Raw genomic sequence first — 22,529 nt, forward strand, 5'->3', positions numbered from 1 at the left:
TCTCTCCTGTAATCCCAGCACTGTGGGAGGCTGAGGCAGGAGGACTGCTTGAACCCAGGAGTTTGAGACCAACTTGGGCAACTTGGTGACCCCATCTGTACCAAAAAAATTAAAAAATTAGCTGGGTATGGTTGCGTACACCTGTAGAAAACACAGCTGCTTGGCAGGATAAGGTAGCAGGTTTCCCGGCGCCCAGGAGGTTGCGGCAGTGAGCTGTGATGGCACCACTGCACTCCAGCCTGGGTGACAGTGAGACCCTATCTCTAAGAAAAAAAAAATCTTGTTTAAGCTACTACTATTTTGAGATTTTTCAAATCCAAACCGACACAGATGAGAAGAGTAAAAAATAATCTCAGGCTAAGGGACTTGGCGAGGGATCCTGTCTCTCCACTTTTCCATCCCCCACGCACAGGCCACAGCTCCCCTCTCTTCCCAAACCCTCGCTTCACAACATACAAACCAGTCTGAGCACAGCCTTATAAATATTGATTTTATAGAAAGGACCAATTCAAAATTGGTCAGATGCCACACGCTAGAAGCTTCCAGAACCACAATGATGGGGGAAAAACAAGAGAGAGAGAACAAACAAAAATACCCCAGACCAAAATGCCTGAAAAAAAATCAAGGTCCTGGTTGACCAAAGGATTCTTAAAAAAACAGATGGCCGGGGGTGAGGAGACCCCGATGCCTGAACGAGCCCAGAGTGGAAGGAAAAACCCAGAAATGCAAATCCGCAGTCCCTGCCCATGGGCCCCTGCGCTGTCAAGAGCCAGGCAAAGGGCTTCACAGCTTTATGGGAGTGGGGGTGATGGCAGTAGCTTAAATAATAACGGGAGGAGGAGGATTTTTATACTTCAGCTTTTTCCCTTCTTCCTCACTGGGGAAGTGAGACTGGTAGCTTGAGGTTAAGGAGAAAACAGCATTTCGCCCCCCCCCCCAACTTCTTTAATAGGGAAACCATCTAGAAATGGCGGGCTGTCATGAAAAAATCCCAAATCCCACCTGTGACCTGACAGCCCTCAATTCCTAGGGAGGTGTGAACCCTGGTGTGGCAGGTTAGAAGAGGTGCCAACCTTGGGCGCTGCGGCCTCTTGGGAAATAACAGCTCCTGGAAAAAGAATTGGGGCGTGGGAGAGGATGGGGGGCCAGAATGGGGGAACCCTTAAGTGGTACCAAAATTAGCTGCCGTCTGCTCCCTGCTGGTGAGTCCCTGGGGTGGAGAGCATGGCAGGGAGAGGGTAGGGGCTGAATGTAGAAGAAAGTGAGATGCTGATAAAAAAATCACCCTTCTCAGAGGGTCCACCGCCCTGGTTCTGAAGAATAGAAAACCAACAGGAGCCAGCAGAGTGCTTTCCTGGGTCACTCCCGCTGAACACCGGCTCAGTTCCGTGGGGGGATCAATGCTGCCTGGAGTGGGGGAATGGGAGCAGGCGGCCCAGTCCGGACCCTCGGCTCCCGGGGGAGGGGGAGGGGCGGGCATAGTGGGCTCTCCCCGCCCCTCCCCCGGCTTCACCTCCCCTCCTCCCGGCCTGCCCGGCCCCCACCCGGCCCATTGCAGGGCAGCACCCAGTTGTTATCGTGGAGGCCCAGGCGGCAACCTGGCGTCTCGCGGTCGGCTCGACGGCAGCACATCCAGTAGGAACGTCCGTAAGGCAGGTCGTGGTGGTAGGGCTTGGGGTGCCAGCGGCAGAGCGACACGTCGCCCTTCTCGTATCTCTTGCGGCACTGCTTGCACGGGTCATCGCGGTAGAGCGGGTCTCGGCTCCAGCGCGAGTCTGTGGCCCGCACGCCGAACGCCTCGATGATGCCCTTGAAGTGGTGGCAGGTGCACTTGAGGGCGGCCAGCGCGCGGGTGGGCAGGAAGCTGAAGATCTTGACCAGCACGTGCTCGGGCAGCAGCAGCATGTACTGCCGCGGCTCCAGCAGCCGCTGAATCTTGAAGCGGATCTCTAGGAAGTCGTGTGACACGTGCCGGTATAGGCGGCACAGGGAGGTATCCGCCGTGCCCTCGGCATCGTCCGGGCCAGGCGCGGTGGCCGGCGAGTCTGCCGGGGGAGGCTCTGGGGGCCCATCCGGCCCGCGGTTCTGGAGGAAGAAGAGCTGGCCCGGAGGCGGCGGCTCCTCGGGGCTGACTGTCAGGCACACAGTCTCCTCCTTCACGTTCTTGGTGCCGTCCTTGCCAAAGAAGATGCACTCATCCACCACGCCCGTCACCACCACGTCCACGTGGAAGCCGGACGCTCCACAGTCCCGGGCAGGGGGTGGAGGCGGCGCCGGAGGAGTGTCCTCGGGCCTCACGGGCGCTGGGCTCTCACCCTCGCTGGCCTCATCCGCCCTGGCCAGCAGGAACTCCACGTTGCTGGGGAGGGCATCCCGCGAGGGGCTGATGAGCTGGTATAAGTCACACGTGATCTTGTCCTTGGCTCGGGCCCCAGGACCTGGGCTGCCAGGGTAGGCACAACCAGGCCTGCCCCCGCCCCCACTGGGCAGGCCGCTGTCTGGTGCACGGGGCTCCCGGCCGTTGGAGATGCGGAAGGCGATGCGCACCTCCCCAGGGCCTGGTCCGGGCCGCTCCTCCTTGCGGAGGCCCTTGGTGGGAGGGCTGTCCCTCTGCGCCTCAAAGTGGGCCACAGCCTCGGCTACACGGCTGCAGTCCCCACCGCCAGACCGCCGTTCGGACCCCACCCCCTTGGCCGGTCCACCCTGCTCAGCTGACACAAAGACTACAGGTGCTGGGGTGGCTGGTCGTGGGTAGCTCTGCAGGGCCAGGGCTGCCCGCTGTTCCACCAGGGCCACCATCTCGGCCACAGAGAGCAGGTCCACATCCTCACCAGCTGAGGAGGGGCCCTCCTCAGTAGCAGGGGGCCCCTCCCGACCCCCTGGATCAGGAGGAGCCTTGGTGGGGTCAAGACAGCGCCGTCTCCGCTTGGCCTTGGAGCTGTCGCTGCCCCAGTGCCCCTTGACCTTCATGGAGCTGGCCCGGCTGCCCCCACCACACTGGTGGGCCACAAAGAAGGCCACCTTCTCCTTTGTATTCCCAGGCTTGATGACATACCACGTGTCTAGGAGGACTCGACCCTCATCGCCAGCAGCTGCTGCTGAGAGGAGTGGAGCCGGCTGGGAGGCAGGGGCCTCGGTGGCCAAGGCAGGTGGTGTGTTCTCTGAGTGGGCAGGCCCATGGTCTGGCTCAACTCCGCCACCAGGCTCAGCGCAGGCTGATGGCTTGAGGGCCGCAGAAGCTGGGCGAGGCTGGTTCTGTGAGTAGGTGCCAAAGGGCCGGGGGCACCACAGCTGGAAGGGCAGGAGGCTTCCGCGGTCCATGCTGGGGGATGATGGCAGACAGGCTGGGCTTCAACACATCTCAGGACCTAAATGGTGGTGGGAGGCTCCACATGCCACCTGGAGACAGGAAGAGAAGGTTGGGGAGCTGGGGGATGGCCTTTCTTCCCAGAACCATCCCAACCTCCACCTCTCCAGTGGGGACAGACCAAACCAGACCATCAAGAACTCAACTCCCAGTCAGGCGCAGTAGCTCCTGCCTGTAACCCCAGCCCTTTGGGAGGCTGAGGCAGGCAGATCACCTGAAGTCAGGAGTTCAAGACCAGGCTGACCAACATGGAAACCCCATCTCTACTAAAAATACAAAAATTTGCTAGGTGTGGTGGTGCACACCTGTAATCCCAGCTACTTGGGAGGCTGAGGCACGAGAATCACTTGGACCAGGGAAGCAGAGGTTGCAGTGAGCCGAAATAGCATCATTGCACTGCAGCCTGGGCAGTAAAAGCGAAACTGTCTCAAAAAAAAAAACAACCCTCTATTCGTACCACCATGCTCAGGTGAACAGACAGAGGGTTGCAGAGGGGATGAGATGCTCCTTTAACTCACAGAGTATGAGCCTAACTGGCAGCATGCTCGAGCTCCACAGATCCTACACCACTGGCCAACTGCCTTCACCCACAATCCAGAGGCCTTTACACACCATAACCTTTACACCTAAGTGAAAAGACCACTGACAGACAAGGTCCTTTTTCTATTTATTCACTCAGTAGCTTGTTGCTGAAAAGACAAGGCATTCCCAGCCCTGCCCACAGTTATGGCTGCTTAAACCCACAGAGAGAGGAACGAGATGGGCTGGGATGGGGAAAAAAATCTGAGGTCTGATTCAGACAAGCACTTAAAAAATCAGCTTTTCATTTTTTTCAGGTCATTGGGCTTAATAAGAATATCTTAAAGCTGTGTGTCCTCAGTTAGAAAAATGCACACACTTGCCAAGATGGTGCAGGTAATTCCCTGAAGTGTGGCTGTGAACATGTGAAATAAGAGGGCCTGTTCTACAGCCTAGGAGTTCCAGGCTGCAGGGACCAATGATGGCACCACTGCACTCCAGCCTGGGTGACAGAGTGAGACCCTCTAAAAAAGAACGGGGGTGGTGGCTTGTGCCTGTAATCTTAGCACTTCAGGAGGCCAAGGTGGGTAGATTGCTTGAGCCCAGGAACTTGAGACCAGCCTGGGCAACATGGCAAAACCCATCACTACCAAAAAAGAAACAAAAATTAGCTGGGTGGGTGGGCGCATCTTGGGAGACTATTTGGGAGGCTTCGGTGGGAGGGTCGCTTGAGCTCGGGAGGTTGAGGCTGCAGTGAGCTGTAATGCTGTGATCATACCACTGCATTCCAGCCTGGGTGACAGAGAAAGAACCCATCTTGGAAAAAAAAAGAAAAAAAAGGGGGCCTGTTCTAGTCTAGCTTTTTCCTCAAACTGCACACAGATAAACAGAGGCTCAGAGAGGGGAAGGGTGATATAGCTAAGATTACAGTGGGTCTGGAGCAAAAAGAGGCTCTCAACTTGGTTTCTGGACTCTTCAATTTAGGGTTCTGTTAATAATAACCATTTTATTTCGTAATGATTTCATGTGAATGACCTAATCTGGAGGCAATCTTGTGCATGAGTCCAATACGATCACTTTCGTTGCAGTTGCTACCTACTAAGTAACACATACCTCAATCTTTCTCTGGCCCATCTCCCTCCAGACAGCTCAAAACCAAAATGACCCTTTAAGCCTTGAAACTTCCACATGGCTATAGGCCAGCGAGGACAGCAAACTATGGCCCAGAAGCCAAATCCAGCTCACTGTCTTTGTAAATAAAGTTTTATTGAAACATGCTCATTTGTTTATGGATGCTTTCATCTTTGACAACAGAGCTGAATAGCAGAACAAAGACCACATGGCCCGCAAAGCCTACAATATCCATTATCTGGCTCCTTATAAAAATAGTTTGCCAACTCCTGCAGAACAGACTGTCCATCTAAATTCAAGCAATTCTAGGCCGGGCGTGGTGGCTCATGCCTGTAATTCCAGAGCAATTTGGGAGGCTGAGGCAGGTGGATCGTCAGAGGTCAGGAGTTCAAGACTAGCCTGGCTAACGTGGCAAAACCCCATCTCTACTGAAAATACAAAAATTAGGCGTGGTGGAGTCCACCTGCAGTCCCAGCTACTTGGGAGGCTGAGGCAGGAGAATCACTTTAAACAGGAGGCAGAGGTTGCAGTGAGCTGAGATTGCGTCATTGTACTCCAGCCTGGGCAACAAGAATGAAACTCCATCTCAAAAAAACAACAAAAAAAAACCCTTCACTGAGTAGAAGTGTGTAAAACGGAAAAAGCATAAACAAAAAACCCCAAATCCAGACAGCCTCCAGGCACTCACAGGACCAGTAAACACAGAGAATCCCCATGTATTTCCCCCCAGACAACCCCTAATCCCACCTACCCCTCAAATACTTATAGTCCTTGCTGTAATCTCAGTTCAGTGTTAAAAATATCACCCCACAGCCCCCAAAACCTATAGATGGCTGTTTACCAACCACCAATTCACAGACATGTTGAGCATCTCACATCTGAAAATGCTTCCAAATACAGAACTTTTTGAATACCAAGATGACACTGATGGGATATGCTCATTGGAACATTTCAGATTTTCAGATTTGACATACTCAACTGCTAAGTATAATGCAAATACTCAAAATCTGAAGAAATCCGAAAGCCGAAACACTTCTGGTCCCAAGCTTTTCGGGTAAGCAATGCTTAACTTGTATATCCAACTGTCCAGGGAGGCAGACTAACACAGCAAAAGCCAGTCTCTACAGATGTCATCCTGCACAGCCTGGCCAGCCCCTCAAGTCCCCTCATCAGTTCCAACCTCCAGCATCTTAATGTCCTACCCCAAATATCAAAAACCTTTCAAATACTAGTTTAAACCAATGAACCTAAAAATATCCTCTCCAGCACAGAAGGGCCCAATCTCAATGAATCTATCACAGATCCCAACACAGCAATTTCCCAACCTATGTCATAAACAACCACTCTCCTGGAATCCTATACTCCCCCAACCCTCCTCCATTATCTAATTCCACTAGAAGCCCTCCAACAGCAGATGAACTCCGAAAACACAAAAGCTCCCTAATACTTTAAGGTGAATCTTAAACTATAAAAATGTTTCACAAAGCAAAAAAAGCAAAAAAAAAAAAAAAAAAAGGAAACCTCACAAATGTTACAATAGCAGACATGTGCTTACTGCACACTCGCTGCGGGCTTACTAGGTACCATGCTAACCATCCTGTAATCCTCCTGGGTCCCTAGGAAGCAGGTAGTGTTATTAATCACCAGCTCCCGATGAGACACCGGTGAAATCTCCTGTCCGGGTTCAGACAGGTAGGAAGAAGTCAGGACACAAGCCCAGACATTCCGGTTCCAGAACTGGTATTCTCCGGCTCTTTGCTTCTGTCTCTCCGGGAACTCCCCAAATCCTATACCCACCAAACACCCCAAAGCACAAAGGGAACCCGATCCCGAAAACACAAACGAAACCCCAAGGTGCCCCTTAAGCGCAAGGGAACCCCCAAAGTATCCCCTAAACCCCACGCCAAAACTTCCCGAAGCCCCAAAACATTTTGCAAATGCAAAGGGAACCCCCAAACCTTGTAACCGCCCCCCACAAAGAAACCTTCCAAAACCCTCAGGTGACCCTCGAAACCTATACACGCCTCCAAAGAGCCCTCACCCGCTGCCCCCCCAAGCGGCGGGAGAAGGCGGCAGCCCATACGCATGCGTGCGAAGGTAAGAGGGCCCGCCCCTTCGCTCCTTCCCTCCGGCCACCGCGCGGGCTGGCAAGCGTCTAGCTTCCCTCCGCCCCTTTGTTGACAGAAGCGCGCGTGACGGCCTCAGCCAATGAGAGGCCGCCATTCGGAGCCGTGCCCATATAAGGCAGGCCTTGGCGAAGGGGCCCAACTTCGAAATAGGGAGGAGTAGGCGAGAGGTGACGGGAGGGGGGTGGTGGGATAGACATAGCCAGATTTAAGGGAGCGTGGAACAACTCCCAACGTCCAGCTAAACAGAACAAGGTCAGGGCAAAGGCCACGACACTCCTCATTATTGTGAGGCGTATTACACAACGTTCCCTCGAACAGAAGCCCTGATTGACGCTCGAGATTTAAAGGGCCAGGCAGCGCAGAGATTAAGAACACCAAGGCGGAAGGAAGCAGACGGAGAGATCAGTGTCCAGCTTTGGTTGGGAACTGTGGGGGGCTGAGGATGTCCGCGGGGGAACTGTTCATCGGGATCACCGGCCCCTGAAAAACAAACGGGCAGAACCGTACGAAGGTTCCCGCGGCAAATGAATACAAGCCTCTGGGCCTGGCATTCAAGGCTCAGGCCGTGTAGCCACTCGGAGTTGCCAGTTCAGCCTTTCCAAACCGGTGCCCCAAACCTGCCACACTTAGTACAAAAGGGCAGCTGGAAGAGTCCTGTTAAAGCATAATCCAATAAACCTGACCACGTCCCTATCCTGGTGAGAACCTGCCATGGCTCCCCAGTGCCCTCTGGAAAAAGCCCAGGTACCCCACCGGTCCAGCTGCATCCCTCCCCACCCCTCCACCCCGCAGGCAATACCCCAGTGCACCCTGGTGGGCACCTGATCTGGCATACATAGAATACTCACGCCCCATCTGAATCGCGGTAGGAGTGATCATCTCCACCCTACGGATAAAGAAACTGACGCAGGGCAGGTCTCCTGACCACAAGGTCATACAGAGCTGAGGTGTGAGCTGCAGCAGGGATGTGAAGCCAGGGAATCTGATTTCAGAGTCACTGTGCCTTACTGTTTCACTATGGGGTATCAACTCGATCACCCCTCCTCCAGGAAGCTGACACCCCCAAACCCAGTAGGCTGGGTCAGGCTCCACCCAGGACATCCAAGCGGTGCACTCATTGCTATCTCCTCCTCAGAGTCACCCGGCTCTTGCTTTCCCTGGTCTCTGCATTTGCTGTTCCCACCAACTGCAATACATTCCCGCTCTACATGGCTCAATTCCTTACTTCATTCAGGTCTGTGTTCTAATGCAGTTTTAGTAGAGAGGCCTTCCCCATTCCCTTCCTGGAAACCACCCATCTGCCCAGAGGGGACCTCTGGGTTCCCTCTTCCCTGCCCATTCTGGGTCATCATTGTCTGGGGGTGGGTCTCTCTCCCTCACTGTGATCCTCCTCTGGAGGCAGGATCTTTTAACTGAGATATTTTACACTGAGCCCAGCACAACGCCCTACACTAGGTCAGCTTTTAGCAACTACTCCATGAAAATCCATTCCTTGTAATACACTGTGAACCAAAAATATGCAAAATCAAAAGATGGCAAAAAAACTGGCTGGGAAAACATGAACTAAGAGATAAGTAGAGGAGTAACATTACCCCTTTAAAAGAAAAAAAAAACTGGGCAGGGTGCAGTGGCTCCCCAGCACTTTGGGAGGCCAAGGTGGAAAGATCGCTTGAGCTCAGGAGTCTGAGAACAACAGCCTGGGCAACATGGTGAAACCCCATCACTACAAAAAATACAAAAATTAGCTGGGTGTGGTGGTGCGTCTGTAGTCCCAGGTACTCAGGAGGCTGAGGTGGGAGGACTGCATAAGCCCAGGAGGTAGAGGCTGCAGTGAGCTGAGATCCAGCCACTGCACTCCACTCTGGATGACAGCATGAGACTCTCAAAATTAAATTAAAAATAAATAAACAAATAAAAAATAAACTGACAAAAGCAAAGGATGACAAAACAAAATGACCCATTAAACAGAAAAGTTCGGCCGGGCGCAGTGGCTCACGCCTGTAATCCCAGCACTTTGAAAGGCCGAGGCGGGTGGATCAGGAGGTCAAGAAATCGAGACCATCCTGGTCAACATGGTGAAACCCTGTCTCTACTAAAAATACAAAAAATTAGCTGGGCATGGTGGCGCGTGCCTATAATCCCAGCTACTCAGGAGGCTGAGGCAGGAGAATTGCCTGAACCCAGGAGGCGGAGGTTGCGGTGAGCCGAGATCGCGCCATTGCACTCCAGCCGGGGTAACAAGAGTGAAACTCCGTCTCAAAAAAAACAGAAAAGTTCTCAACATACATGATCCAAATACTATGGTCTCCAAATATATACGGCAAAAAACAGACATCTCTGCACATGACAGCCATAAACTTACAAAATGACAAGGGGGGCCAGGTGTGGTGGCTCACGCCTGTAATCCAAGCACTTTGGAGGCCAAGGAGGGCGGATCACCTGAGGTCAGGAGTTCAAGACCAGCCTGACCAACACGGTGAAACCCCGTCTTTATAAAAAAAAAAAAGAAAAGAAAAAAATGACAAGGGAAAGTTTGTTAAATCCACAATTGGTATTAGAAAGCTTAACATATTTCTAAGAAAAGATATGCTTGAGAAAATAAAATTAGTAAGAACCTGAACCACACAATCTACACCCTTGGTCAAATGCCCCTAACAATGAAATAATCCACGTTCACATCCCCAGCACACGTGGAACGTTTGCAAAAACTTGTCTCTGACATTCACTGCGGTCCTGCATGCTGGCCCTGGGTTGAGGGCTGGAACACAGAGGTGACACTGAGCTCCCCAGGAATGGCTCATGGGAAAGGGGTCAGACATCCAAATAAAGTCATAACCAACATGAACATAATAGACAGAAAATGATAATCACAACAGCGGTCAATACTCAAGTACTCTACAAATAACTTATTTGATTCTTTTATCTCCTATCTTAATTTCATGTTAAAGACTAGGAAACTGAGGGAGAGAATGGCTAAGTAATTGCCCTCATTTACAGCGTTGTGGCAGAATTCTCTGTGAGCATGTATTTTGTTTTTTGTTTTTTTCTGAGACATCTCATTGTCCCCCAAGGCTGGAGTACAGTGATGCAATCTCACCACCTGGCTGCAGCCTCAATCTCCCGGGCTCAGGTGATCCTCCCATCTGAGCTGCCTTTTTTTCTTTTTTTTAAGACGGAATCTTATTCTGTCACCCAGGCTGTCGTACAGTGACGCGATCTTGGCTCACTGCAACCTCTGCCTCCCAGGTTCAAGCGATTAGCTTGCCTCAGCCTCCCAAGTATCTGGGACTACAGGCGCACGCTACCATGCCCAGCTAATTTTTGTATTTTTAGTAGAAATGGGGTTTTGTCATGTTGGCCAGGCTGATCCGCCCTCCTCAGCCTCCCAAAGTGTTGAGATTACAGGCATGAGCCACTGCACCCCGCCTAATTTTTGTATTTTTAGTAGAGATGGTGTTTCACCACGTTGGTAAGGCTGGTCTTGAACTCCTGACCTCAAGGGATCCACCAGCCTCAGCCTCCCAAAGTGCTAGGATTACAGGTGTGAGCCACCATTTCCAGCCTATCTGTCTTCTGAGGAGCTGAAACCACAGGTGTGTACCACCATGCCCAGCTATTTTTTACATTTTTGTGTACAGATGAGGTCTCACTATGTTGCCTAGGCCTGTCTTGAACTCTTGGGCTCAAGCAGTTTTCCACCTTGGCCTCCCCAAGTGCCATAGGCATGAGCCACCACACCCAGTCAGAACTTAGAATCAAAGATCAGCTAACTCCAGAGCTCAAGGTCTAAACTACAATATAAACATCATCCTGGATGGGCACGGTGGCTCATGCCTGTAACCTCAGCACTCTGGGAGGCCAAGATGGGTGGATCACCTGAGATCAGAAGTTCAAGACCAGCCTGGCCAACATGGTGAAACCCAAGTCTCTATTAAAAATACAAAAATTGGGCCGGGTGTGGTGGCTCACACCTATTATCCCAGAACTTTGGGAGGCTGAGGTATGTGGATCACGAGGTCAAGAGATCGAGACCATCCTGGTCAACACGGTGAAACCCCGTCTCTACTAAAAATACAAAAATTAGCTGGGCATAGTGGTGCACGCCTGTAGTCCCAGTTACTCAGGAGGCTGAAGCAGGAGAATTGCTTGAACCCAGCAGGCAGAGGTTGCGGTGAGCCGAGATCATGCCATTGCACTCCAGTCTGGGTAACAACAGCGAAACTCCGTCTCAAAAAAAAAACAAAAAACAAAAATTGGCCAGGTGTGGTAGCAGGCACCTGTAATCCCAGCTACCAGCTACTTGGGAGCTTGAAGCAGGAGGCTGCAGTAAACCGAAATTGCACCACTGCACTCCAGCCTAGGTGACAGAGCGAGACTCTTATCTTAAAAAAAAAAAAAAAAAAAGTGAAAGGGTGAAAAACAACATAATAAACTAAACCAAGAAGGAAAAATAGGCCGGGTGTGGTGGTTCATGCCTTTATCCCAGAACTTTGGGAAGCTGAGGCAGACAGATCACTTGACCCCATGAATTCGAGACCAGCCTGGGCAACATGGCAAAACCCCGTCTCTACTAAAAATCCAAAAGTTAGCCGGCATGGAACTGCAGTCCCAGCTACCCAGGAGGCTGAGGCAGGGAGAACTGCTTGAACCCAGGAGACGGAGGTTGCAGTGAGCTGAGATTGTACCACTGCACTCCAGCCTGAGCAACAAAGCGAGACCCTGGCTCAAAAACAACAAAAAAAGAAAGAAAGAAAGAAAGAGAGGAAAAATAATGATAAATAATAAAAAGTAGATGTCTGAACCCACCCCACTTCCCCATCCCTACCCCTAGTCAGATGACCCCATTCCCCATCACAGGGCCAGGGTCACATGCAGCACAGGGCTGGGCATGCAGCAGGCTGCAGGTTATCAGGAATGCCCTTGCCCAGTCACGTGGGAAATGGTGGCAGGACACCAGGGTTTCATTCCTGGTCCTGTTCCTTCTTTTTTTTTTGAGACGGAGTCTTGCTCTGTTGCCCAGACTGGAGTGCAGCGGCGCGATCTCAGCTCACTGCAACCTCCGTCTCCTGGGTTCAAGCAATTCTCCCTGCCTCAGCCTCCTGCCTAGCTGGGATTACAGGCACCCGCCACCATGCCCGGCTAATTTTTGTATTTTTAGTAGAGACGGGGTTTCACCATGTTGGCCAGGCTGGTCTTGAATTCCTGACCTCAAGTGATCCGCCTGCCTCTCATAGTGCTGGGATTATAGGCATGAGCCACTGCCTGGCTCCAGTTCTTTCTGTGCCCCACCCTGCTGCTCCTTTGTCCACAATCCCGACTCATCCATACCTTGCCCCTGGTTTTTTGGCCTTAAGAGTCTGCTGGGTCCTCTCCCTTTTAAGTTTTCCTTTCTGACTAATAGCTCCCTGAAGGTGGGAATCATCCAAGCCCTGAGATCCTGGAAGCAGATAGGAACCAGGCAAGGCCTGCTGGATTCCAGCTTTCCCACTTCTGGCAGTATGACCTCAGGCAGGTTTTGCATCCCCATATGCCTCAGTTTCCCCCACTGTAAAATGGCAATAATGACAGCATCCACCCATGGGCTGGCTGACCATTTGCTGAAACAAACCCAGTAGAGCACCTGGTACCAGTTTGGCACTAAGGAATAGCCCCATATGCAGGTTCTGGGATTAAAGAAAAAGTGGGCTGGGTGTGGTGACTCACAACTATAATCCCAGCACCTTGGGAGGCTGAGGCAGGCAGATCACTTGAGGTCAGGAGTTTGAGACCAGCCTGGACCACAGGGTGAAATTTCATCTCTACTAAAAATACAACAAAATTAGCTGGGCGTAGTGATAGGCGCCTGTAATCCCAGCTACTTGGGAGGCTGAGGCAGGAGAATCGCTTGAACCTGGGAGGTGGAGGTTACAATAATGAGCTGAGACTGGGCTACTGCACTCTAGCCTGGGCAACACAAGGAGACTCTATCTCAAATAAATAAATAATTAATTAGAAATAAAAGTGAAGGATAAGGGTGGTGACTCATGCCTTAAACCCAGCACTTTTTTTTTTTTAGTCGGAGTTTCGCTCTTGTTACCCGGGCTGGAGTGCAATGGTGCAATCTCGGCTCACCGCAACCTCCGCCTCCTGGGTTCAGGCAATTCTCCTGCCTCAGCCTCCTGAGTAGCTGGGATTACAGGCACGCACTACCATGCCCAGCTAATTTTTTGCATTTTTTTAGTAGAGACGGGGTTTCACCATGTTGACCAGGATGGTCTTGATCTCTTGACCTTGTGATCCACCCGCCTCAGCCTCCCAAAGTGCTGGGATTACAGGCTTGAGCCACCGCGCCCGGCCTAAACCCAGCACTTTCGAGGGGGCCAGGGCAGGAGGATCGCTTAAGCCCAGGAGATCAAGACCAACCTGGGAAACAAACTGAGACCACATCTCTAAAATAAATTTGTAATTGGCTGAGGATGGTGACATGAGCCTGTAGTCCCAGCTTTTCAGGAGGCTGAGGCAGGAAGATTCACTGGGCCCAGGAGTTTGAGGCTGCAGTGAGCTATGATCCTGCCACTGCACTCTAGCCTAGGCAACAGAGGCAGGCCCTGTCTCTAAGTAAATAAATGAATAAAACACTTGTGGACTACTTAAGGAATGAACCCTCATTTCCCAGAGAAGGAAACTGATGTCCAACGGGATCAAGTGACTTACCCAAGGTCACACGGCTGATGACAGATGAGGCCAGGATTCAAAGCCAGGCACTCTGGCTCTAGAGCTTGTGCTCAACACATTTTTCATTTCGTTTCGTTTTGTTTTTGTTTTTTATTTGAGATGATCTCACTCTGACACCCAGGCTGGAGTGCGGTGGTGCTGTCACAGCTCAATATAGCTTTAACCTCCTTAGCCACCAAGCCTAGCTAATCCATTTTTTTTTTTTTGAGACGGAGTTTTGCTCTTGTTGCCCAGGTTGGAGTGCAATGGTGTGATCTCAGCTCACCGTAACCTCCGCCTTCCAGGTTCAAGTGATTCTCCTGCCTCAGCCTCCCTTGTAGCTGGGACTATAGGTGTATACCACAAGGCCTGGCTAATTTTTTGTATTTTTAGTAAAGACAGGGTTTCACTTCACCGTGTTAGCCAGGATAGTCTCAGTCTCCTGACCTCGTGATCTGCTTGCTTCAGTCTCCCAAAGAGCTGGGATTATAGGCATGAGCCACCGTGCTTGGCCCCAACTAATTCTTCTTAAAAATTTATTTGAGGCTGGGCGCAATGGCTCATGCCTATAATCCCAGCACTTATAGGAGGCCGAGGTGTGGATCACGAGGTCAGAAGTTCGAGACCAGCCTGACCAACATGGTGAAACCCCATCTCTACTAAAAATATAAAAGGTAGCCAGGCATGGTGCTGTGTGCCTGTAATCCTAGTTATTTGGGAAGCTGAGGCAGGAGAATCGCTTGAACCTGGGAATTGGAGGTTGTGGTGAGCTGAGAGCACACCATTGCCCTTCCACCTGGGCAGCAGAGGGAGACTGTGTCAAAAAAAAAACACACAAAACTCCTTTCTTCTAGTCAGTAAAATAAAAAAAAAATTATTTGAAAATGAAAAAAGAGATATAATAAAAACAAAAAAAAATTTATTTGAGGCCAGGCATGGTGGCTCATAATTGTAATCCTAGCACAGGAGGCTGATGCAGTCATATCACTGGAGCCTAGGAGTTTGGGACCAGTCCCTGCAACATAGTGAAACCCTGTCTCTACAAAAAATAAACAAAATTGGCATAGTGGTGCATGCCTGTATCCCAGCTACTCAGGAGGCTGAAGTGGGAGGATCTCTTGAGCCTGGGAGGGTGGGGCTGCAGTAACCTATGACTGCACCACTGCACTCCTGCCTGGGCCACAGAGTGAGACCCTGTCTCTTAAGAACAAAAGCAAAACACAACAAAAGATAAGGAAAAGGGAGGCTAATGAAGACTTTGAAAATCACTGAATGGGTGTGGTGGCTCACGTCTGTAATCCCGGTACTTTGGGAGACCTAGGTGGCAGATCTCAAGAGAATTTGGAAGGGTGAGGGTATGATTCTAAATCAAGGGGGCTAGGTGCAGTGGCACATGCCTGTAATCCCAGCACTTGGGGAGGCTGAGGAGGATGGATCACTTGAGCCCAGGAGTTTGAGACCAGCTGGGGCCACATGGCAAGAACTCATCTCTATCTTACAGGGGGAAAAAAAAGAGCTGGATGCAGTGGCTCAGGCCTGTAATCCTAGCACTTTGGGAGGCCAAGGCAGAAGTACTGCTTGAGTTTAGGAGTTGGAGGCCAGACTGGTCAACACAAGAATAGCCTAACTCTACTAAAATTTAACAAAAAAGAAACCTAAAACTAGCTGGTTGTGGTGGCACAGGCCTGTAATCCCACTACTTGAGGGGCTGAGGTGGGAGGATTGCTTGAGCCTGGGAGGTTGAGGCTGCAGTGAGCTCTGATGGTACTACCACTGCACTCCAACCTGGGAGAAAGAGTGAGGCTCTGTCTCAATAAATAAATAAATAATAAATCAAGGGGTCAAGAATGGCATCACCAAGCAGGTGCTATGAGCCAAACCTTTGAGAAAACTTGTGCTTTTAGGAATAAGACAGCTTTACCATAGCAGTTAGAAATACAACATTAAACATGGTAAAAAATACAATTTCTTTCTTCGTTTCCTAGTATATGTCACAGGTTTTGAAATAAAAATGGTAAAAATACCATTTTGTATGAGTAAGCTTCAGACAAGCACAGGCTGAAAACAAACTTGAGATTTTAAGAAAAGGCAAAATAACTTGGAAAGCAGACAAATGCTCTAAGACAAATAAATGAAGGCAATGGAAAACAAAGAAGTGTCGGGTCACCCCAGGGTGGCCAGATGTGACACACAGGAACAGGGACAAGTGAGAGATTGGCAACTTTTCCCTAAACCAATAGATTTCCAGATAATTCAATGAGAGCCGGAGACAGAGTGTTAAAAAGAATCCCTGAAAGCAGTGACAAGCAGGCAAAGCTAGCATAAGGGGCTGAAAATGAATTGGGAATAGAGAAACTCAAACTTGAAAATGAGCATAAATGCCCACATACCTACCGCACCATTATGACAACAGCGAGTTCCCCAATGACAGGGTGGAGTCTGTACCCCGTACATGTGAGGCGCCATGGCACATGGTAAGTGCTCTATTAACACCTGTGGGCCAGGAACCGTGTTTCATGCCTATAATTCCAGCACTTTGAGAGGCTGAGGTGGGAGGACCACTTGAGCCCAGGAATTCGAGACCAGCCTGGGCAATACAGCAAGACCCTGTCTATACAAAACAAAAAATTTGTTTGTTTGAGATACAGGGTTGCTGTTTCACCCGGGCTGGAGTGCAGTGGCGCGATCTCGGCTCACTGCAACCTTGGCCTCCCAGGTTCAAGAGATTCTTGTGCCTCAGCCTCCTGAGTAGCTGGGACTACAAGCACATGCCACCATGCCCAGCTAATTTTTGTATTTTTAGTAGAGATGGGGTTTCACCATGTTGGCCAGGCTAGTCTCAAGCTCCTGATCTCAAGTGATCGGCCCACCTTGGCCTCCCAAAGTGCTGGGATTACAGGTGTGAGCCACCGTGCCCTGCCAACAACAAAAAAAGGTTTTTTAATTAGCTGGGCGTGGTGGCGAGCGTCTCCAGTCCCAGCTCCTCTGGAGGTTGAGGCAGGAGGATCACTTGAGGCCAGGAGGTTGAGGCTTCAGTAAGCTATGACTGCACCCCTGTACTCCAGCCTGGGCAACAGAGACAGGCCCTGTCTCTAAATAAATAAACAGGCTGGGCTCGGTGGCTCAACCGTGTAATTCCAGCACATTGGGAGGCTGAATCTGGCGGATCCCTTGAACTCAGGAGATCGAGACAAGCCTGGACAACATGTATTTTTTGTCTCTACAAAACTTACAAAAATTATCCAGGTATGGTGGCATGCCCCTGTAGTCCCAGGTTTTTGGAGGCTGAGGTGGGAGGATGGCTTAAACCCAGAAGGTAGAGGTCATAGTGAGCCAAGATAGTGCCACTGCACTCCAGCCCTTGCAATAGAGTCAGACCCTGTCTCAAAGAATAAATGAACAAATAAATGAATAACTAAAACACCTGTGGGCCGGGTGTGGGGGCTCACGCCTGTAATCCCAGCACTTTGGGCGGGTGGACAGCTTCAGTCTCGTTGTTCAGGACCAGCCTGAGCAACATGGCAAAACCCTGTCTCTACAAAAAATTTTTAAAAAATTAGCTGGGAATGGTGACCCATGCCTGCAGTCCCAGCTACTTGGAAGGCTGAGGTGCGAGGATGGCTTGAGACCGGGAGGTGGAGGCTGCAGTGAGCCAAGATCGTACCACTGCACTCCACCCTGGGCAACTAAAAAAAATTAAAAAAGAATAAATAAACAAACACTTAAGGAATGAACCCCCATTTTCCATTCAAAGCCAGGCACTCTGACTCCAGAGCTTGCACTCAGTACATTTTTCTTTTTGTTTTGTTGTTGCTTTTTTTTTTTTTTTTGAGATGCTGTCGCTCTGTCACCCAGGCTAGTGTAGTGGGCAATCAGAGCTCGCTGCAGCTTTAACCTCCTGGTCCGTGATTCTCTCACTTCCGCCTCCAGAGTTGTTGGGACTATAGGCTCATGCCACCAAGCCCGACTAATTTTTTTTTTTAATTATTTGAGGCTGGGTGCAGTGGCTCATGCCTGTAATTTCAACACTTTGGAAGACCAAGTCCGGCAGATCATTTGAGTCTAGGAGTTCAAGACCAGCCTGGGCAACATAGTGAGACACCGTCTCTACCAAAAAAATACAAAAATTAGCTGTATGTGGTGGCATGCAACTGTAGTCCCAGCTTCTCAGGAGGCTGAGGTGAGAGGATCACCTGAGCCCAGGAAGTTGGGGCTGCAGTGAGCTGAGATCGCACCACTGCCCTCCACTCGGTCACAAAACAGAGTTTTGTCAACAAAACAAGACAAAACAAAAAAACAAGGTCGGGCACAGTGGCTCACATCTATAATTCCAGCACTTTGGGAGGTCCAAGTGGGTGGATCACTTGAGGCCAGCCTGGCCAACAAGACGAAATCTCCTCTCTACTAAAAATACAAAAATTAGCAGGACATGGAGGTGCACACCTGTAAGCCCAGCTACTGGGGAGGCTGACGCAGGAGAATCGCTGGAACTCAGGAGGCAGAGGTTGCAGTGAATGAGATCGTGCCACTGTACTCCAGCCTAGGCGACAAAGCAAGAGTTTCTGTCTAAAAAAAAAAAATTTTATTTGTAGAGATGAATTTTCCCTGTGTTGCCCAGGCTGGTCTCAAACTCCTGAGTTCCAGTGATCCTGCCATCCTGGTTAATCCCAGCCTCCCACCTTGGCCTCCTGAAGTGCTGGGATTGTAGGCATGAGCCACCTTGCCCAGCTTCAATATCGTTTCTTGAAAGAATAAAAGTCATAGGAAAACCAGGTGCGGTGGCTCACGCCTGTAATCCCAGCACTTTGGGAGGCTGAGGCAGATGGATCAGAAGGTCAGGAGTTCGAAACCATCCTGGTCAACATAGTGAAACCATGTCTCTACTATAAATGCAAAAATTAGCCAGGTGTGGTGGCAGGTGCCTGTAGTCCCAGCTACTAGGGAAGCTGAGGCAGAAGAATCACTTTAACCTCAGAGGCAGAGGTTGCAGTGAGTCGAGATCGAGCCACTGCACTCCAGCCTGGGTGACATAGCAAGACTCCATCTCAAAAAAAAAAAAAATATTGGAAAAATATCTCACACTTATTGAGAGCATAATACACCCCAGGCATTTTATATATGCCACCTCATCAGTTACCACATGAACTCCTTACGAGAAGCTCAGAGGTTAAATGTGGTCCCATTTTTACATGAGAATACTGAGGCTGGCTGGGCCTCATGGCTCATTCCTGTAACACCAGCACTCTGGGAGGCCAAGGCGGGTGGGTGGATCACTTGAGGTCAGGAGTGACCAGCCTATGCAACATGGTGAAACGCTGACTCTACAAAAATTAGACAGGCGTGGTAGCAGACACCTGTAGTCCCAGATACTCAGGAGGATGAGGTGGGAGGATCCCTTGATCCAAGGAGGTAGAGGCTGAAGTGAGCCAAGAAGATCATCACCCCAGCCAGGGCAACAGAGTGAGAGCCTGGCTCAAAACAAAAAAAAAAAAGAGACCAGTATGGTGGTTCACACCTGTAATCCTGGCACTTTGAGAGGTTGAGAGTTCAAGACCAGCCTGGCCAAGACGGTGAAACCCCAATTCTACTAAAAATACAAAAATTAGCTGGATGTGGTAGCGCAAGCCTGTCATCCTAGCTACTCAGGAAGCCGAGGCAAGAGAATCGCTTGAACCTGGGAGGTGGAAGTTGCAGTGAGCGATTTTAACACTGCACTCCAGCGTGGACGACAGAGCGAGACTCTGTCTCAAAAAAAAAAAATAAAGGAAAGGAAAAGAAAAAGAAAACTGAAGTCCAGAGTAGGAATGCAGTTTGGCCGAGGACACACAGCAACAGAAGCAGGGATTTTACTCTGGGCCTATCTGAAGCCAATGTTTTCAACCATAAGCTTAGTGTCACAGACACTGAATGAAGCCCAGAGAGCTCACAAGATATAAACCAAACTGGTTCAAGGTGAATTTACAAAGTTGTCAAACTGCCCAGTGAGGCCCTAATGACCCAAACATTAGAGGAACAAAAGCAAACTAACAACAACAAAAACCTGGTTAGAAACATCTTCTATTCACTGAAACCCCTGGAGTTAGGCCAGACTGGGTATTTGGCGGGGACAGGAATGGGAATGAGGACACACTGAGTTTCTTTTTCCTCTTTTTTTGAGACAGAGTCTCTATCACCCAGGCTGGAGTACAGTGGCGCAGTCTTGGCTCACTGCAACCTCCACCTCCTGGGTTCTGAGTAGCTGGGATTACAGGCGTGCACCACCATGCCTGGCTAAGTTTTGTAGTTTTAGTAGAGAGAGTGGTTTGCCATGTTGGCCAGGCTGGTCTCGATCGAACTCCTGGCTTCGGGCCATCTGCCTGCCTCAGCCTCCCATAGTGTTGGCATTATAGGCATAAGCCACCATGCCCCGCCCACAGATTGAGTTTGTAAGCATTCTCTCCAGGAATGTAATTGGATTTAGGAGTCCACGGGTGGAGGGCAGGGACATGATGATAGCATGAGAAAGAAAGGAGGCAGCCTGACATCTTCCCTCTCTGGTTCCTCTCTACTGCCTTCTCTTTCCCACCACATTCAAAAAACAACAAACTCACATGTACCGAGCCCTTCCCTAAGTAATGGAGTCCCCTTCACTGCATTACCTTCCTGAACCTTCTCACCTTCCTAGGGTTACTGATCCCATTTTAAAGATGAGAAGAAGCCAAAAGACTTGCCCAGGGCCAGGCATGGTGGCACTTGCCTGCAATCCCAATACTTTTGGAGGCTGAGGCAAGAGGACCCTTTGAGACCAGGCTGGGCAACATTTTGAGACCCGGATATCTATAAAAATAAAAACAAAAAAAATCAAACGCATGTAATAAAAAATTAGTTCCAGTTAGTTGGGAGGCTAAGGTGGGGCAACAGAGCGAGATCCTGTCTTAAAAAAAATAGAAATAGGGCCAGGCGCGGTGGCTCACACCTGTAATCCCAGCACTTTGGGAGGCCGAGGTGGGTAGATCACCTGAGGTCAGGACTTTGAGACCAGTCTGACCAACATGGAGAAACCCTGTCTCTACTAAAAATACAAAAATTAGCCAGGTATAGTGGCACACACCTGTAATCCCAGCCTCTTAGGAGGCTGAGGTAGGAGAATGCTTGAACCTGGGAGGCAGAGGCTGTAGTGAGCTGAGATACCACTGCACTCCAGCCTTGGTTAGAAAGGGAGACTCTGTCTCAAAATAAATAAATAAATAAATAAATAAAAATAAAAGACTTTCTTAAGGTCATACAGCAAGTAAATGGCAGAACTAATATTCTAGACTGCTTTGTCCTCTATTTCTACTCATCACATTGTGTATTTCAGTATGGAGAGGGGACTACATTACAGCGCTGAAAGCACAGACTCTGAGCCAGGCTGCCAAGATCCGAATCCTGAGTCTAGCAATCAGTGCTGGATAGCCTTGGGAAAGTTGCTTCATTTCTCTGTACCTCTTCGTCCTTTCTGTAAAACGAAGAAAATAACAGCACCTACCCCTCAGGAGTGTTATCAGAATTAAATGAGTTAATGTGTACAAATAGCTAAGGACAGGACCAGGCATTTTGTAAAACAATAAGCATTAGCTGTAATCCACAGTGGGGAGCCCCTACATGCTTCTGAGGTGGGGTGTGTGCCCAGATCAGTGCCAGGTTTCGAGAAAACGCCTCTGGGACTGAACTGGAAAGAAGGGAATCCATTAGCACCTGTAACTCAGTCACATCCCAGAGGTGGAGAACTTCCCACCAACAGCTGAGACTGGAATGTATTCACAGCCCAGCTCTCCCACTAATAGTAACGATTTTAATGACTCCCTTTAGCCCTGTTCTCAGAGGCATGCTTGCTGTTCCCACACTACAGATAAGGGCACTGAGGCTCAGAGATTTGCCATGGCACAAAGGAGTGGCAGAATAGGGGAGGTGAATGCTGTACTTCTCATAGGGATATACACCACTACACTCTTCTAAATTACACTGGGGAAGAGAAGGTGCAAAAGGCTGTCTCGACGGCCCTTTCCGGCCACATTATCCTATAGTTCTGTGCCTGTCCAGCTTACCGGGAGTCTCTGGCGGGACTAGGGAAATTATCACTATATCCAGGCCCCTCAGTTCAGGTTCCTCACCCCATCCTCAGTCCTGGAGCCTAACCCACACTCTATCCTACCATCGATTGCTCCCTCCCACCTTCTCAACTTGCCTTCCTGCCCCCAATCCGATCCAGAGGCCCCAACCCATCGCGTCCACTGTTAGCCTGTCCCGTGGAGCTTCCACATCCCCTCACTCATCCTAACCCTGACCCTCATACCCTCGCCGCAGATTAAGCCCCCTCGAAATTGACCCCTTCAGGGCCTCTACTTGGATGTCCAGTCCAGTCTCCAACTCGGGGCCCACTTCCTCAGCTCTAAACCCCTTTACAATCAATTCCAAAGCTCCACTCCCACCCCACCTCCAAGACCCCTCCCCAAGCCACCATTCTTCGACTATCTCCGTCTCCCATTCCTCCCAATCCCCTCTTCCATGCAATCTCCCCTCGCCCAGCCCCTTCTTTCGCCCCTGCTTCTTTCCCCTCATCACCCGGTCCCGAACCCCCGTCCCGACTCTCCAGCGCCCCCGGCCCATGCCTGGGTTCTCACCATCGCCGCGCGATACATCTCCCTCGGCTACGCGGGTTTCCCCCACTC

General features: G+C 50.3%; 1 protein-coding gene across 3 annotated transcripts; it reads right to left on the bottom strand.

Annotated features, from left to right (window-relative positions):
• Positions 1 to 476: 476 nt before the first annotated feature.
• FBXO46 (F-box protein 46) lies at positions 477 to 22,529 on the bottom strand. Of its 3 annotated transcripts, XM_054250564.2 has the most exons (3): positions 22,482 to 22,529; positions 7,059 to 7,626; positions 477 to 3,399 (listed from the first exon to the last, which is right to left on the bottom strand). In XM_054250564.2, exon 3 carries the CDS (start codon positions 3,319 to 3,321, stop codon positions 1,510 to 1,512), a length of 1,812 nt encoding a protein of 603 aa, XP_054106539.1. In that variant the 5' UTR covers positions 3,322 to 3,399; positions 7,059 to 7,626; positions 22,482 to 22,529; the 3' UTR covers positions 477 to 1,509. The 3 variants fall into 3 exon arrangements, with proteins under 3 accessions (XP_054106539.1, XP_008986493.1, XP_078216281.1); XM_008988245.5 differs by lacking the exon at positions 7,059 to 7,626; XM_078360155.1 differs by lacking the exons at positions 7,059 to 7,626; positions 22,482 to 22,529 and adding an exon at positions 7,995 to 8,184.

This window comes from Callithrix jacchus, chromosome 22 (genome assembly GCF_049354715.1).
Source record: "Callithrix jacchus isolate 240 chromosome 22, calJac240_pri, whole genome shotgun sequence".
Taxonomy (NCBI): Eukaryota; Metazoa; Chordata; class Mammalia; order Primates; family Cebidae; genus Callithrix; species Callithrix jacchus.

Bases quoted from the DNA above. Each gene is read 5' to 3' on its own strand.
- FBXO46 (XM_008988245.5), bottom strand. From the start codon at position 3,321: ATGGACCGCGGAAGCCTCCTGCCCTTCCAGCTGTGGTGCCCCCGGCCC.